Raw genomic sequence first — 16,653 nt, forward strand, 5'->3', positions numbered from 1 at the left:
GCCACCCTGCCCGCTGCAGGGTGTTGAAACAAGATGATCTTTAAGGTTACTTCCAACCCAAGCCATTCAATGATTCTGTGAAGTTGTCATACCATACTTGTCATGATGGGCTCTGTACCCCAGAGCTCCGGCTTTTTAGCACCCCAAACCTCCATTTAATGGCTCCAGCCTAAAATATCATTGTGAAGAATGGTGCAAAGTTCACAGAGTGGAGCTTGCCCTGTCCCTAGAAAAGCATTGTTACACTCAGGGCCTGACAGAGCATCAAAGGTTATCCATGGGCTGGTAGCAGAATGGCCATGTATAAGCCAGCTGAGGGACATGGCTCCAGCCCCATCTTTGATTCCTCCTGGGCCAGAAAAAGCCCTGGGGAGCAACACACTTTTTACCCCAGCTTCTATCACAGGCTGGTGAGCTTTAAGAGAAAATAGCAAAACACCTTCCTCGTAGATTTTCCTCAGGATCGTAAAATTCTTAATTAGAATTTCAATCAAGTTATTAGAAGTATGCATTGGACTGAAGACAATGTCACCAAATACAACAGAATACTAAAACACTACACAATGAAGCATGAACAGTGTGCTTCATTTGCCCATTTACTTTACAGTCAGCTGAGAGAATATTTAGGTCATTATATTTAAAATGCCATTGCATTAACTCCTCTTTCATGCAGCAGAACACGAAGTGTAGCAGATCCACCACACTTCCTCATGCCAAAAAGATAATTATAATCACTATGATAGAGTATTTTTACAGAAAAGTTGTCCATAGTGAGTCTGGTAGCAACCAGAGTTCTGTTAGCACAGCTAGACTTAAAAACGTACACGAGGTGGGGGAGGAGAAAAAACAAACCCACAAAAGTAATAACATTCCTGAAAAGACAAATCCAGGGTTTTGCATGTATGTCAAGGTTGGAATGAAAAGTAATTCAGAAGAGATTACACTGTCTGTGTTATACTTGTCTACTTTTGACTACTGCTCCATCAGACATGCCATCAAGGCCTCTTACTCCTGATCAAAACTGGGTGGATTTCTTTGCCTAGCTCAGGTCCTCTACATGTCCAGCTTTATCAGAACTTCCAGGTTTGTGTACGACAGATTTTTATCTCACAGAACTGCAATTTACTATGTATGCAAGTGAAAATGATGGCTACTGGTAAATGCAGCAAGAAAATGAATATTTTTGGTGCCAACTTCCACAAATACACAGCATATGAAGCAAAATCTCAGTTTTGAGAAAAAAAAAGAGAAAACATACTTAAATGCAGATCAAGATAAGCACACACACTGGGCACCAAGTTGTGCTGCCTCTGAGGTCCACAGGCAACAGTCATTTCCAGTCCAGCATCAGCCCAGCCAACCCCTCAAGTTAATGTTTGTTAGCTGCCAAAACATCTTTAAAAACATTTTCCCAACCATCAATAGCAGTTACACAGAACATTCATCTAGTATTATTTTTGGTGCATGAAATGTCTTCCTCAGTCCTGTTTTTCCTTGAACTCACTCAATGAATGCTAGCTGTATGTGCCTTATTAAGTACTGCCTTGCCTAGTAAATATTTTGCCAAACAGATGTTTGCTAGATTAAAATGATAGGGGAAATAGATTGATTTCTGTGCCCATGACTGTGTCCTGCAAATAACTTCTCATCCTTTGACTAGCCATGAATTGAAAGTAGGAGGTGTGCCGGGATGAGCTGACTAGGTTAGAAATGTCCACAGATACACCTGAAAATAAGTCTATTCCAAGATGATACGGAGGAAAGCAAGCCCTTTGAGCCAACTGGACCCTGAAGCAGAATATCTGCAGGATTTAGCTGGATTATCATTGTATGTGCAGTCCAAGCCTTGTGTGCAGAGGGACCACATGGAATCACAGCAAAGGGAGATAAGGAAAGCACCATCAATACCTGGGCTGATACTGACTGATCAGAGGCTGTCTGCTGTTTGTAACAACAGAATTTTAACCAATGTTATTTGATTGTTTTGCATAAAACATTCAGTAGTTCAGAAAGTCATCATTTACCCTCACAGTACATATAAAGGCTCTTTAGTAAGAGCTAAGATTTTCTTAAAATTTGAGTAATATTGTCAAAATTTCCATTCAGTTTTGAGAAGCAAATTTACGTTGTTCTACACTGCTGACACACTGCAGAAGTGTCTCTTCTCTGTCTGAAATCACATAGCTATTTCTAGAGCTTATTCTCCTGTTAAGCTTTGAAAATATCCAGTATATTCCACCTAATACATCATTAAAAATATAATTTTGTTACATTTTGAAGTGAGCATTACATAGGAGAAATGAATACAATAGACAAAGAAGTTTGAGAAGGATTCAAGTCACATTTCAAAATAAAAATCCCCAAATTGGATTTTAAAGCTCCAATCTTAGGGAGGAGTTCCCATGTAATTTTATTTCTGTCCTAGGCAGGGCCAAGGATCAGGACACAATCCAAAGAAAATACAAGATGCAAAGATTCTTTCCTCAAAACCCAGCCTGAACCGAAACTATGTCCTATGCAAAGATATTTTGATTAAGCAGAATGACTCAGTACCAAAATATCAAGAAAGTGCAGCGATAGGATCAATGTTTTATTACTGCCACCATATCAGAAATGCCACTGTTTTTTTTCTTTATGGAAAAGCTAGTGTGAGGATAACATACTGTATAATGGCCAAACCCATGTTTTTTCTGTGGCAAAATATATTTTAATGCTAAAGAGAGTTTTAGCAGATTAAGAAACACAAAATGGAACTAAAGAATAACTATTTTCTGCGGCATTTGTAGGAAGAGCCTGATGTGTAATCCTTTGTGTCTTACCCAAGTGCAATTACATTATATTGCCTGCTTATGATGACTGGTTATTAATCACTTTTAAAGCCAATTTATGAACTTGGCTTCAAATTCTGTTCTTACAACATCTTTGCTGTTCTCCTTGGCCTTCTTTTCAAAATGATAAAAAACACAACAAAAACATAGCCAGAGCAGGCGACATATTTGGTTACAAATTAGCAGAAAAACCTCAAACTACCAGTCCTTCTTCATTATAGGAAGCTTTTCATGCTATTTTCTTTTCACTCATTTAATTGCAAAGTAAAATTTTGTTCCTCTGAAGCTTCTGTTTCCACAGTTAAACAAAAGCAGACATCAAAAGGAGCATCTTCCGATTCTGAATCTCCCCATTCCTCTGCCAAACATTTGGTTTAGCTTACTCACACAGAACAGCTCCAGCATAAATAGGAGTGCAATATAAAGTGACAACTGCATAAAAAATAATTATATGTTAAGTTTGATTACTCGCAGTTAAGCTTCCCCCAAACTACAATGCTTTATTACAAGTTTGAGATGCATATCAAAAGAATTTCTGGATTTGCTCACAATGTTTCGTGTGCCTACATAAGTGAGCATTTCCTCACACTACTGTGAAACAAACAGGAGAATCAAATCAACCTCATTGTATTTATTTTACTTCATAACTTCTCAGCCAGATTCAATAAAAGCTATATCTGATTTTAGTCTGTGTGTCAGAACATTGTAACGACAGAGTATATATTTAATTTAGCACAGACTACTTTTTGAGCAACAAATGATAATTTCCTGCTGATTCTTGTTTACTATGACTTATCCATAGGAATTATGCTCTAAATAGCCAAAGTCCATAGAATGTCAAAATCTGGAGCTTGGACTGAAATGTACACAGATCTTATTAATTAATGAGGCCTGGGAAAATATATGGCACAGAGAAAATGCATTTGGGTTCTGGATTCAGCATGAGAACAGAGTCAGCATTTAGATCTGAAGCCAAATCAGAGCAAATATTCAAACATGCATAGAATGAGGCTCCTAGCAGCAGTTATAGGAACCCTCCTTCCATAAGGGACAGAAATCTCCTGATATTTCCTTCAATTCTAGCCAACTCCAACCAACTTCCTCATTTTTGTTTGTTTGCTTGTTTCTTTACTCACCTAGCTTTAGACCCAGACACTGATATCCCAATCCTGCAAATTATCACTGTACTTTTAAGGTGACTGGGCTCTTTTTGGAAGGACAGCACTAAGAAAAAGAAGTGCCATGGTAGCTGTCTGTGCATCAGTGAGTACTATGCTTCTTTTGGAGGTAGGCACATGGTGAGGTCTAGCGATAAGCAGATTTCTGCTGCTTGAGTTCTTTTTCCATGTGAGAGGTAGAGCAGAGCACACTGCCCACATGCAGCAATGGGAATTGTCAAAGGCTCAAACCCAGTGTCATATCACAGCTTCGTCTCAAACTGTATTTTGTCCACCTCCACAAGTACTTCCGTATATCATAACATTTTGGCACCAAGCTACAGAATACAGTGTCTTACATTCATTATAGGCTGAGCTTTGTTTGCAGAAGAAATGATTCTTCCTTCAGTAAAAGCCAGAACAAAGGGTAACAGCTGATGTTATTGACTGTCCTACTAGCCTTTCATGACTCCCCTCTGCAAAACGGGCTTAAAACCTGTTCTTTAAAACCAGATTTCCAAACTAACTGTACAGTTAGGGAAGGGAATGTACTTGGGAGCTCTGAGCATTACTCCCAGCAGGTAGTAAGCGCTCTATGTCCACATTTCTCCCAGTAATTTACCTGTCCACATTTTGGCTTGTGTTCTGCCAAAGAACACACTGTTCTGCATCAACTTTCAGCTACAGGTTTTCCTTCCCAGCTTTTCCCATTCCCAAAACGGGAGGAATAGTTCTTTCCTTTGCTCTTCCAAAGGACGCTTTTGTTTAGGAAATGGCACTGACTTTTTGAAGCCTTGAGGATGTGTGAAAAAGCCTCCCTAGATTGAATCTCTGGTGGGAAATCCACAGTTGCATTCCCTCCTGCATCAGTACGAGGTAAAGTAGGAACATGAGGACACCAGCAACAGCAGAGAGCAGACACAGCCCATGTCAGATACTTGCCACTGGTGGGTCAAATTAACCCAGTAGCTCACAATAAACGTGAAACAACATGAAGATTTGCAGAGTATCTTGGAGATTTTTCCTTTAATCATGAAATATGAAGGCCTCAGGAATAAGTTTTCAAGATCTTTTACAAGATCTCAAAAATATTTTCATTTGAATTAATAGTGTCTGGTCTTCCCTGTGCATGCTTAAACTGTTGCATCTTTCTGTTTAAATATTCTTCCAAATCATTCTTGGAAGTGGATTGATTGAATTGCAACACAAAACTGTTTGTAGAAAAAATACCATTGCTCTGTTATTACATATAATAAGGTCAGTTCCTTTCAGTGGTTGGATTCCTAGCCCCATTTTCCCTTTCTGGAAAACCATATTCAGTTGGGAATCTTTACCATATGCAGAATTCCCCCCTGGATTAACAAGGCTGATGTCACCACTGTGCAATTCTGGATTAAGCCACAGTAACTCCCCTGATCTCAATAAAGCTGTAACAGCAGAAAACTGAAGTAACACAACAGTGAGTCACACCCAGGCAGCTCTACATGTTGTTGGTTTCTGGATGTGTCCAAAGAGTAATCAATGAATGCTGCTCTTTTTTTTTTTTTTTTTTTTTTTTTTAAACCAAGCACCGGCTGCAATACATTGCAAAACATTCACTCAATATGCTAACATTCACTTGGAAAACTTGCACAAAACAAAAAAACAAAGAGCTGATCCTAAGTGACCTGAAGTTACTTGAGACACCAAAGGTTATCATGTTATAAGGTAGCAAAACTGATTAAACGATCCTGATTCCACAAAGTCACATCTTATCAAGCCTTAGTAAAAGTGTCACATATGCTTTCTTCTCAGATTGATGTCTGCATTATAGCACCATGGGACAAACTCCTATGTTTTGCTTTATTCTTAATCAAGCGACAAGGTTGGGAATCAGGCCTAGGAAAAAGGCAGGAATTCAGTTTTGTGCCCCATGTTTGCAGAATTGCACTTGTGTATACATTCGTTAGACTTCCCTCTTCCCACGACCTGCTTCCTTTCCTGTAATGATTCATGCAGAGGGACCTATAACAAAGAAGATGGCAGGGAATTTCCCAGCTTTAGTAGCAACAAACATCAAATTCAACATGCATTGCACAGTTCTATTTAAAGCACTGGTAAATGAGCCAACAAACTACTGTCCATGAGCATTACATCACATGTTGCCACATTCCTCGGAGGGTATATAAAGCTGTAGTACATTCACTAATGAATTGCATGGTATGTTCAGGCCATATGGCACACTGGAATGGTACAGTACAATACTCTATTTGTGGGGGTGAATAACAATCAATATCTGACATGTATATCCTCACGTGTTGTGAAATATAACCCAAGGAGATTAAATGTTAAAATAAACAGTAAATATTGTATTGCTCCTTCTCTTGTGTGCACATTACCATTTAGTTTGTTACTTGTTTATAAAATCATTTATGCTAATAACCAAAACTGCCAACATTTATTTTCTTCCATGTCCTAATTTCATTGCTGTTGTGGAAATAGAGGAAAGGTGATTGGCTATTTTTATTTTGTTTCAAAGGCTCCAGCTGCTGACTAAATCCCTTCAGAAAAGCAAACATGGCTGTTTCCCATATCTCCACTACATTTTCTTATTTCCAAATATGAAACTACAGGAATCCAAGGCAGTTAATATGTCAGGTTTTATTTACATAGTTCTTCAGCTATCATGAAAAGCAGCAAATCTGCCCAACCTTTTGGATTATGAAAGGATTTTGTTGAAAGATAAAATACTAGGGAATGGGTTAAAGTATATAAATATATTTAAACAAACACACACACACAAAGCCGAACCCTTGGACTATCTGTGTGCATTATGGCAAATGAAGCAATAATCTCATAATACCCTTTGACAATGAGGTCTCTCCATTAGCTAATAGCTGATTTTAAACATGGTCTTATAATAATTCTACCGACTAAACAAACATTTTAAAATAAACAGACACATGCCTAATCGCTCTGATTTAAAAGGTAAAAAAAAGTACAAGATTATGTTGCACTAAAAGACCTTGATTATTTTTCTGCATCACATTTTGAACAGCATAAGCCTGTGTGCAACTGCAGCAGCCAACGATAAAAACATCCCCTGGAGTTAAACCAGCTTTGAGTTATCCACACAGCTTTCCCTCACAGTGCTGTACTGCATGAGCTGCCTTACTGGGAGCACAGACCTACCTGTAACCATTGAAGAAATGGTAAGCCATGCAGGTCATTGTACAGGCGTGGATTACAAGGGCTCCTGCAGTCATTCATTCTGAGTACAAAAATCCTGGATGTGCTCAAACAGAAAAGCAGGATCTCTCTTTTCCCTACAGACCAAGCGCTGCTGCTTTTCCGCTTCTTGTCAATATTTAACTCGTTGGTCAAGTTGGATTACATCGCCTGTCCTAAATCCTATTCCATTAATTCCAACTAAGTGGGTGTGCTTCCAACGCAGCCTCTTAAGCAAATATTGATACCTTATCAAAACCGTTTGTTTGACCTGAAAGATACACACATTTCTTCCTGAGTGCATCATACATGGGTGATATGGCTGCCCAACTAATGCACCAAGGAGAAACTAACAGTAATGATTTCTGTGTTCCATAGCAACAAGCACATAAAACAAGGGCCTAGTTGGTTTTGAAGCATTTCCTCATGCAACAGGGCCGATATGACTTCGTTTGTTTTTTTTTTTTTTTCCTCCCTCCTAGTTATGTACATCTATTTGCAGGTTAAGAGTGTCTCTCCAGCACAGGCAATTTGCCAAAACAATTCTCAACTGAACAGGCTTTTCTCTCCAAATTTAAAGGCACTATTAATATCAAACAGCAAAAATGATGCAAAACCCATATGATTCTTCAAGCTACAGCAGTTAACACTAAAAAGTCAATTATCACCATTCTACAGCAGCACTTTCTCTCAGGAGATACAATTTTTATTATTTTTTTTTTTTTAAAGAAATGTTATATCAGTTGTTTGCTGGGGGGAAAATGCTAACTTTTAGCAACAAACTGCTTATTTAAAAAAAAAAAAGAAAAAGGGGGAGGGGGAGAGGGATGGGATGGGATGCAGAAAAGGTAAATGATATGTAAAAATATTCTCCATGCACCTCTTCATCTCTGGCCTCCTGTAAGCTTTGCCACATATACACACACACAAAAAAAGCTATATCTGGAGCAAAAATCTCAGTCCAACCAAAGTGGGTAGAAACGGGATTCACGTGGCATGCAGAGAGCTGTAAGGGCACAAGAAGGGACACCTTACCTATTCACTTTCCTCAGTTTCATTTTCATTAAGACTGTGGCTGCTGGGCAATTTTGCCTCTCTTTGATAACAGTAAATGGATAACCTTATAGAGATGTAGACAAGCTCTTCTAGTCCTTATTAATGACTAAGTCAGGTCTGAAATTTCTATCTGCATGTTGATGTACATATTTTGCTCTGGCAATAAGTGATCAAAGGTCAAAGCTGTTAGCACAGCTGTGAGACACTGAGGAGTCTGGAAGACATCTGCTTCCTTCTCAGCTGACCTGTGCTAGGCTGCACCACTGCCTCCATCCTTCTACGTCTGCCAGGGATGAAAAGCTACTGCAGGATGGTTCAGTATTGGAGTACAGCCTCTTGATATAGTTTCTGATCACATGAAATTAGGAGGAGCTCACATACACGGCCATGAGCCTTCACTTTCGTTATCACTCAGTGAAATAACGTGTACAACACAGATGGTTGAGAGACAAGGAGAATTCTTAACCCACATCCAATCTCTTGAGCAGCCTAACTCCTCTTGCATTCCATGCTGTTTCTCTAAAACCCACTACTGACTACTGAAATAGATACTGAGCCGCTAACAGTCAAGACCTATTTTATAGTTCTAAAGCCAAACCATGCACAATTGGTCTCTGAAACTAGTGGAACAAATGTTACTCTTTTTGGCCTGATATTTTTTGTCTTTGATAAATATTAACTGACATATAATACTCATCACAAAAGCAACTGACCCATATTTTGTAAGTAGTGGAGCTATGAAATGGGAAAGTTTCCTGACACTGCCATTAGGAGCATTCAGCTGCTGGGGCTGTGAGTCAGATCCCCCCCAAGACCACAGAGCCCAGAATCACTGCATGCAGCAGCAGGAGGAAATGCACTGGAGATCACTTGACAGAAGATTTTCCCGTGGTTCTTTACATCTTCCTAATTTGTTAAAGAAAAGTGGAGAGTTTCCAGTTGTGCAGGGTTAAATGTTATTTTACTCTGAGAAAAATCTCACCTTGCTACCAAGTCTGCAAGAGAGCACACATCACTGTGCCATGAAGACATTTTTGGAGTAATTGAATTGCCAGTTTCAGAAGACTACCACAGAATGTAACTGGTGAAAATTATCTCTATTCCTTACAATCTTTAGATCCCAATAAAAACCTTCAGTAGTTCCTGTTTTTATAATATCAAAATTTAAAAAAAAGGCTCAACATTTGCTACACAACAGAAATCTTTAGGAAATACTACATTCTTGAGCCTACAATGTTTTTTATTACAAAGGTGAAACATCGCTCATGTTTTCAGGTGCTCTGTGCTTTTTTTGTAAATAATTAGCTAGATTCAATATTTATGCACCAAAAGGGAATGCAGAAAATATGAAAACACTCAAACTCTATCTAATATCATAAGCAACATAAAATACCTCAGAAGAATTTGGTGCAGGAGAATCTTTGTTTACTTCTGACTGCTTATTTACTCTTTTATGAAAGTATTGTGCAAGCTTCCCCAGCCAAGCTGTTTGAAAGCATGAATAGTTTTCCACACCTGCTGTCACCTGACGACTCCCCAGACAGTATTCAGAGTCAAAGATCAGAATTTCACACAGAGCAGAATTAGCCCTTTAATAAGGGAGTCTGTGGACAAGTTCAGCCTAGTATAAAGCAATGGTCATATGGCTTCTGGGAAATGTCCCCAAAATTTGGTGTCACTACAGCATCTCTAGGAGTTACATGTTATTTCAGACACAAATCTCCATTTTTGCATTCTTAAAAAATATATTATGTGAAATAGGCACTTTGAAGACCATTATTAAGTTGCTAGATGTTCTGTGTTTTTTGGATAAATTTTTATCTTCAGATCTCACTGAAGAGTGTTCATTGTTTTCCTGAAACCTATTTACACCTGATGGTTTTGCAATTGCATGGAAGCAAACCTCTTCTGGTACAAACTGCAACAAATTTAACTCGCAGATTCACTTACGTATCTTAGACACACCAACTATACCAACTGAGGTCTTACAGTCTTATCATCTTATGAGTGCTGAACTTATTCTGCCAAACTCCCATTGCCCCCCAGTGAAAATTTGTCCAAAATGAAATGGAAAAAAAGATTATGTTCTATGTTTGGAAGGAAAATGAACTGTCTTGGTAGCTGCCACAATCATGTGCCAGAAATTGTTGTGTGGGATTTTAAAAGGTGCTTGCTTTTGGCCTCTGTTCCCAGTGAAATCAGTTAGTGATTAAACTTCCACTGACCTCAGTGGGAACAGATTTAAACTAACATCAAGCAGCATAAAATTCAACTATGCAGGTTTTACGTATTGCAAAACATACCTTTATGAACACTGTTATAAACATTTTTCTTCATCAAATCTATTGGCAATGAATCATTTGCAGTAGACGTTGGGAGAGGCTGAATAAGTGCCTTCAATGTCACTTAAATAAATTGCTTATAATGCCACAGGCTAAATAAGAGCAGCCATTTTTTTTTATAAGCTCATAATGTTTGTCTTTGTCTTAGAACATACTCATTAAACCTTGAATAGTGTACATCACATGGCATTCAACATAACTGCAGTCCTAACACTGCCATGTGAGGCCCATCACACAACAAACTGAACATGACTTTTTCATGAGAAACAATAAAAAATGTTCATTAATTATTAAGCTCTCTTCCCAGCATGTCTGGTTGAAAAAAAAAAAACATATAGAATAAAATATATCTTTCCACATGTCACACACACACACACACACACTAAATATTTCGGATTTCTGACATTAGGCTCAGTCACCCTAGTAACTTATTTAGAGCACTGTCAGGCATCTGTATTTCACTATTTTAAACAAACAAACAAAAAAATTCAGGACCCTCACTGCAATTCTATATATAACTTTGGCCTTGGGCTAAAAAGTTAAAACCTATTTTTTACAAAATGCAGTAGGCAGTTTAGCTTTTCTGAAAATAAAATTGTCCTTTTACCATACTCTCTATGTTGACCTCTTCAGAATGAGTCAATTAGAGAAACATGATAAAATACGAAATATTTTCTAATGCAGTAATGTCAATAACCCTGATGACACATACAGTTTGGTAAAGGTGCTCAGCCCTATGATCCAGTAGCTTCCAGAGACTGGAAGTTCATTCTGCTGTAGAAGAACATTTTGCTACAATGAGGTCACTAGGCTTTTTTAAAACTAACCAAGAAAACAAGGAAACTGCTTTCCTCTCCAGTCAGCTTCTCTACAGAGCATTACCATTCCAAATTTCTACTGCCTTCTGCCTCCATACTACCCCTGAGAAAGAGACATGTTTTCTTTTATTCTTTATATTTCATTGACTTTTGTTGAAAAAGCGTCTTACCTTTCCCAAGATGGAAAAGATCTTCCTTTCAGCTCATTTATCTCATATTTTTCCATATTCATTGATGCCAAGAGAGAATGACGAGGAAACTGGCTGTTTCCTTTCTCCATTCCCACTCATTTCTCCCTCTTTCACTAGAGTAGTCCCAGCAGGGCTTGTAAAAGTTTAATTTCTTTTGGCTTCACCCTCTACCCAGAATCAGTTCTGTAGCAGATAGGAGCTGAGTGTGGCACTCAGGAGTCAAAAACACAGTTTCCCAAAGCATCTACGTACTCAAAGACTGGAAAATCTAACATCCAAATATCAGCAAGCCAAATTTAGCTTAATGTGAAATTGAAAGAGAGCACAGCCCAGGGAAGGATGGCTACAGGCCATAAATGCAAATAGCTGTGTGATTAACAACATGTTATACCCATAAAATTTAAATCAAAAAAAAAGTTGGTCAGCTGAAGGTCATTAGCTAAAGAAGGCTCTGAGTTCTTCTTCCCTCTGCTCTGCAAGGCTGATATCATTGGAGTTATACTGAGCTGAGAGGAAACCATAGAGATTTAAGAGGTTTTGTTTCTAAAAAGAAGATAGATTCATTGATTGTTATAGTAAGCCCAATCTGTGAAGGAAAAAAAAAAAAAAAAAAAAAAGGAAGCAATAAGCCTTAAATCACCAGGAACAACAACAACAAAAAAGAATCCTTGTTGATTTGAGTGACTATCATCAATAAGCATCACTTAGGTAACACTTGAATACTTACAACAAAAGGCCAAATTAGATTGCTTGGGATACCTTGCCAGCTTCTTTTGTAAGTAGAGTTCAAGAAATGCGAAAATACCACCTAATAGCTGCCTGCTGGTTGCTAACAGTCACCCTGTGCAAGGGTTAGAGGGGATTTTAATGTTGATTCTATAAGACGTTAACTGAGAACTCCTCAAAACAGTAGATGAGGTTTTGGAGTCCGAAGTGCAGGTACCATCAACTGTGCATCCCATCAGGACACTCTAGTATGAAATAACTTCTGAATAAATTGCATAATTGGCTCTCCTGTATGGATCAATCTGCTCGCTGGCAGACTGAATCTGACTTTTTTTTTTTTTCCCACTATTAGGACAGAGCAGAAATTTGGTGGATTTAAACAAAAGGGAAGAAAAGATTTATAATCCCGATGAGAACATCTATTACAAAAGTATGTCTTTTGTCACAATGGTAAGGTAAAAGATTTCAAACAAAGTAGATATTTTAATTCATAAATTCATTTAAAAATCGGAATTTACTGAAACGAACTCAGGTAAGGTTAACCCTTTGGTCAGTTCCACATCACCAGGGTAGCTAGATGTGCCCCTCAATCGATGGAGGAAAAATTAATGCCTTTGGAAGGTTTTTGAGCTCGTGACTCTTTTGAACTTGGAATTGTTTGATCCATGCAATGTCAAGGGATTAATTTTCCTTAGCGGGAACTAAACAATAGAAAAAATCAGTAGGATCAGGCCAGCTGTGAAGTCAGTATTACACCTGGCCATGTACACGATGGCAGAGCATTTGAAAATGACCCAAAGAGCAATGAGCCTCTAAATTAAAGTTGTCAAACAGTATATTCACATAAACACTGATTTAAGCATGTTTACAGTGGTTTCAATTTATGAACATATTACTATTGCATTATCTTCTTTGGCTTCTTTGTAAAGTTAAAAGGAAAAACATAATTCTGGTCTTTGTCTGGGAAGTTTTTCAGATGCTGACTTTATTTATTTGTTTATTGCCAAATAGAAGCCTTAAGGAAGTGTAAAGTATCTGTTGTGACACACAGTACTTTCTTACTAGATCAAATGTACGTCTCTGTAGACAGCAGATAATAGCACAAAAGGGGAAATGTGAGATGAACTCACGCTAGAATTAGAAAAAGAAAGGATTTAAAGCTGAAGGATTTGAGGGAAAACATCCATTATGATACACTTCACATTCACCATTAGGCTGCCGTTGGGAGGAAGAGAATCAAGAAGCTGTAAAACAGGCTTTAAAATGGGCTTCCAGGGACTTGAGTCAGGAACCAGCAGACTTACATTAGGCACACTTTTGACAGATCTCTAAGTTAGGATACTCTAGACATAAAAATAAATATGACTCTAGCTGACAGACTATTGTTCCTACTACAGTGTAGTTCACAACCAGTCAGAAGTCTTAGAAGACTTTGAAATCTAACTATTTTCTAAAAGCACAGTAAACATCCCATGCAGATCAAGCATTATTTCTCACCTAGAGTCCACGAGGGACAGCAGCCTTCTCTCCTAAGGCCTGCTGCTGTCTCCCCTGGGAGGCGTGGGAGGCTTCAGGAGTACAGGATACAGCAAACTCAAAGCAACCCAGGTACAAAGCAAAAGGATTGAGCTAAATAAGGCAAATGTGATAAATTTCAAATATTTCTTTACAGTCTCCTGTCTTATAAATTAGTTTAGTCTTTTTTTTTTGGGGGGGAGGGGGAGGGAGGGAGGCAGGCAGACATGGTAATGTTGATAACTGCATTTTCTTGTTCTGACTTTGCAGATAGAGTAGAAAACTGATGAATCCATTCCACTTCATTAAATTGGAACTCATTTTTCTCAGTTAGTTCAGCTTCTATTATTCTCTTCCCTTTGAGGAAAACAATCTGCTCCATTTTTCCAGATCACCAGAGGCCACCTGTGGTAGGACAGCTTCCAGCAGGTGAATAAATGAGTATTAGAATATTGCAGTGTAAATCCAGATCCAGAATAATGCAAAGAAAAGGACTGATTTGCAAATGATTAGAGACTGAGAGCTAGAGAAACCTTCAGGATGGAGTATATTGTTTTACACAAAAAAGTTTCTGGTTCATTTTGGTTTACCAGATTAGAATGGCCCTTTTCCATTGGGAGACAAAAGCAGAAGGAGGGGTTGAGCTCAGGGCAGTGGTTTCAAATGAGGATGCATTCTCTTAATCTCTTGTGTCTCGAAGACAATCCAGCAGAAGAGAGATAAACCCACGGCAATGAAAATACATGCATTATAGCAGTATTAGTAAAGTGTGTATTCATTTTGGGATGCTCCTAGCAAGCTTAATATGAACTGACTGAATTTAATAAAAGTAATATTTCATTTCTTGTTGATCATTCTTGAATAGCCTGAATTCATTGCTCTCTCTGTTTCAGCCTAAGAATCTAATCAGAAACACAGACTTTTCCACTCAATGTTATTTTAAAAAATAATGGTTTTTGCAATGCCCAAGTTAAGTATCAGAACACAGACACACAAGACCATGATGGATAATACAAAGTATTCCCCAGTGGGTCCTACCAATAAATCACAGATATGAGAGAGAACACAAAGTGCCTGAAGCAACATGTTGATTCTTGCAGCACCCAGGTCTCAGGTAGGCAATCCACAGAACTGTGGGGAGCATATGCCTACTTTTACTACAGGTCCCTGCAAGATAGAATGGGGTTTAAATAGAGAGTGGAAATGGAGTAGAACACTTCAAGGCCAGAGAGAAGCTGGAATTTTGTTAACTGGCTGTCTTCTGGAACCCTGAATTCTAGAAATCATAAATTTGGGAGCATCCTCTGAGTTTAGGAAAGACATTTCAGCACATTCAAAAGCTATCAGGATAGTAACAGAGGGTTCAAATAAGAGGATTTGGTCTTAAGTAAATTCTTCTCCCATTACTAAAGCTGTGTCAAGGCTTATGCCGACTGGCACTTGAAGCTGTGCTACTGCCAACATTTGCTGTCTCCAAAGAAACTGGAAAAGAGACAACTTCTTGTGGGTCTCAGCTGTAAGGAGCCTTCTACAGCACTGTAAGATAAGCCTGCAGAAGTGACTGGCAATCTCCATAGGAACAGTCATCTCAGAGACAGAGTGAAAGATTACATATATTGGATAAACAGAGTTCATTTTTGTCTCCTGACTAATATTTATGATCACATTCTCCACTGGGATAAATTAGAGCATCTTTAGCCATATGTTTTCAAAAATCTTGACATCACTGTGTAAACCATATTATTTGAGAAGATCAGTCTGGTGTCTGCTTTCTTTGACTTACAGTTAGAGGGTCTCTAGGCCTACTGTTTTTAAGACACTTTCTTAAAAATCATACAGCAGGAAACATGGTCACACTTCATCTTCACATAGATTAAGGCTGTATGCAGTGCCCCAAGCCTGGGTTTCAGGAAATGAAGATGGACCGGGAACCAAGCACCATAAGGCAAGCAGCAAAACCATGAGAGCTTGGGGCTGCAAAATCTCTCCAACTCCAGCTGCCATCAGTGGAACTTCGTGATTTTCTGCCAGCTGAGAATCCAGCCCTCAGTCTAAATATTGACTCAGTGTTTGGTCTCGTGGACTAAACAAGAAGTTTTGTAAAGCATTTCCCAACCCAGTTGAGTATGCCCAAAAGCTTCCACTTCAGCTTTTATGTGATCAAAGAGTTCTGTTTCACTTTGCTCCTGAATACAGTCAAACGATTTTCAGCTGCTTAAAGATTTTTTATATATATGCTTCCTTCACACCTACAATATACTAATAATTTGCTACAAATTCAAGGAAAAAAGAATTCCCAACCACGTAGTCATAGTTAATGCTGTACAAAATACTTAAGATCAATTTTTCCCCTCAAAAAATCTGATTCACGAAAGAGAAACAATCCTTACTGCTATGCGTATAGTGAGAATTATTATCTACTTACTGAGAGCTTTGTGTTTTACTTGGCCAACACAGTATGTTCAGTATGGTCTTAGAAAAAAAACAAGCATTTTAACATTGATCACAATCTTTAAAGGAGATGGCAATATTAACAACATTTGAATGATTTAAACTTTAAAATTTTTAAAGAATTCTTCTGTAACCAAGCAAAAGACAACAAATTTCATTATCTGCATAAAATCTGTAAGATTAATATTATCACAGGACCACCAGCACAGTAGTGTATACATTTTACCTCAAAAATCACAAATTTTCAATTAATTTTCATCTCTGTGACAACTAGAAATCTAATTTTTTTTTTACACTTGTTCTTACTTCAGCCTGATTCTGCATTCTCAGCATACTGACTGTAATGCAAATTTTGTAAAAAA

At 38.1% G+C, this 16,653-nt stretch overlaps 1 protein-coding gene across 6 annotated transcripts in view; it reads right to left on the reverse strand.

Annotated features, from left to right (window-relative positions):
• Positions 1 to 16,653, reverse strand: part of NCKAP5 (NCK associated protein 5) — a 338,518-nt gene that overhangs the window by 264,050 nt on the left and 57,815 nt on the right. The window contains exon 1 of one of the 6 annotated variants that reach the window (XM_085228905.1): positions 11,579 to 11,828. The exons of 1 other annotated variant lie outside the window; for it this stretch is intronic. Coding sequence is in view for 4 of the 5 variants with exons in the window: in XM_085228903.1 (XP_085085029.1) it covers positions 7,157 to 7,234 (78 nt within the window). In the remaining variant the exon portion in view is untranslated. Of the gene's footprint in view, positions 1 to 7,156; positions 8,040 to 11,578; positions 11,829 to 16,653 lie in introns of those variants that run through there. 4 more of the 6 variants (XM_085228903.1, XM_085228901.1, XM_085228904.1 and 1 more) reach the window with 4 other exon arrangements.

Source organism: Meleagris gallopavo, chromosome 7, assembly GCF_905368555.1.
Source record: "Meleagris gallopavo chromosome 7, MGAL_WU_HG_1.1, whole genome shotgun sequence".
Lineage (NCBI taxonomy): Eukaryota > Metazoa > Chordata > Aves > Galliformes > Phasianidae > Meleagris > Meleagris gallopavo.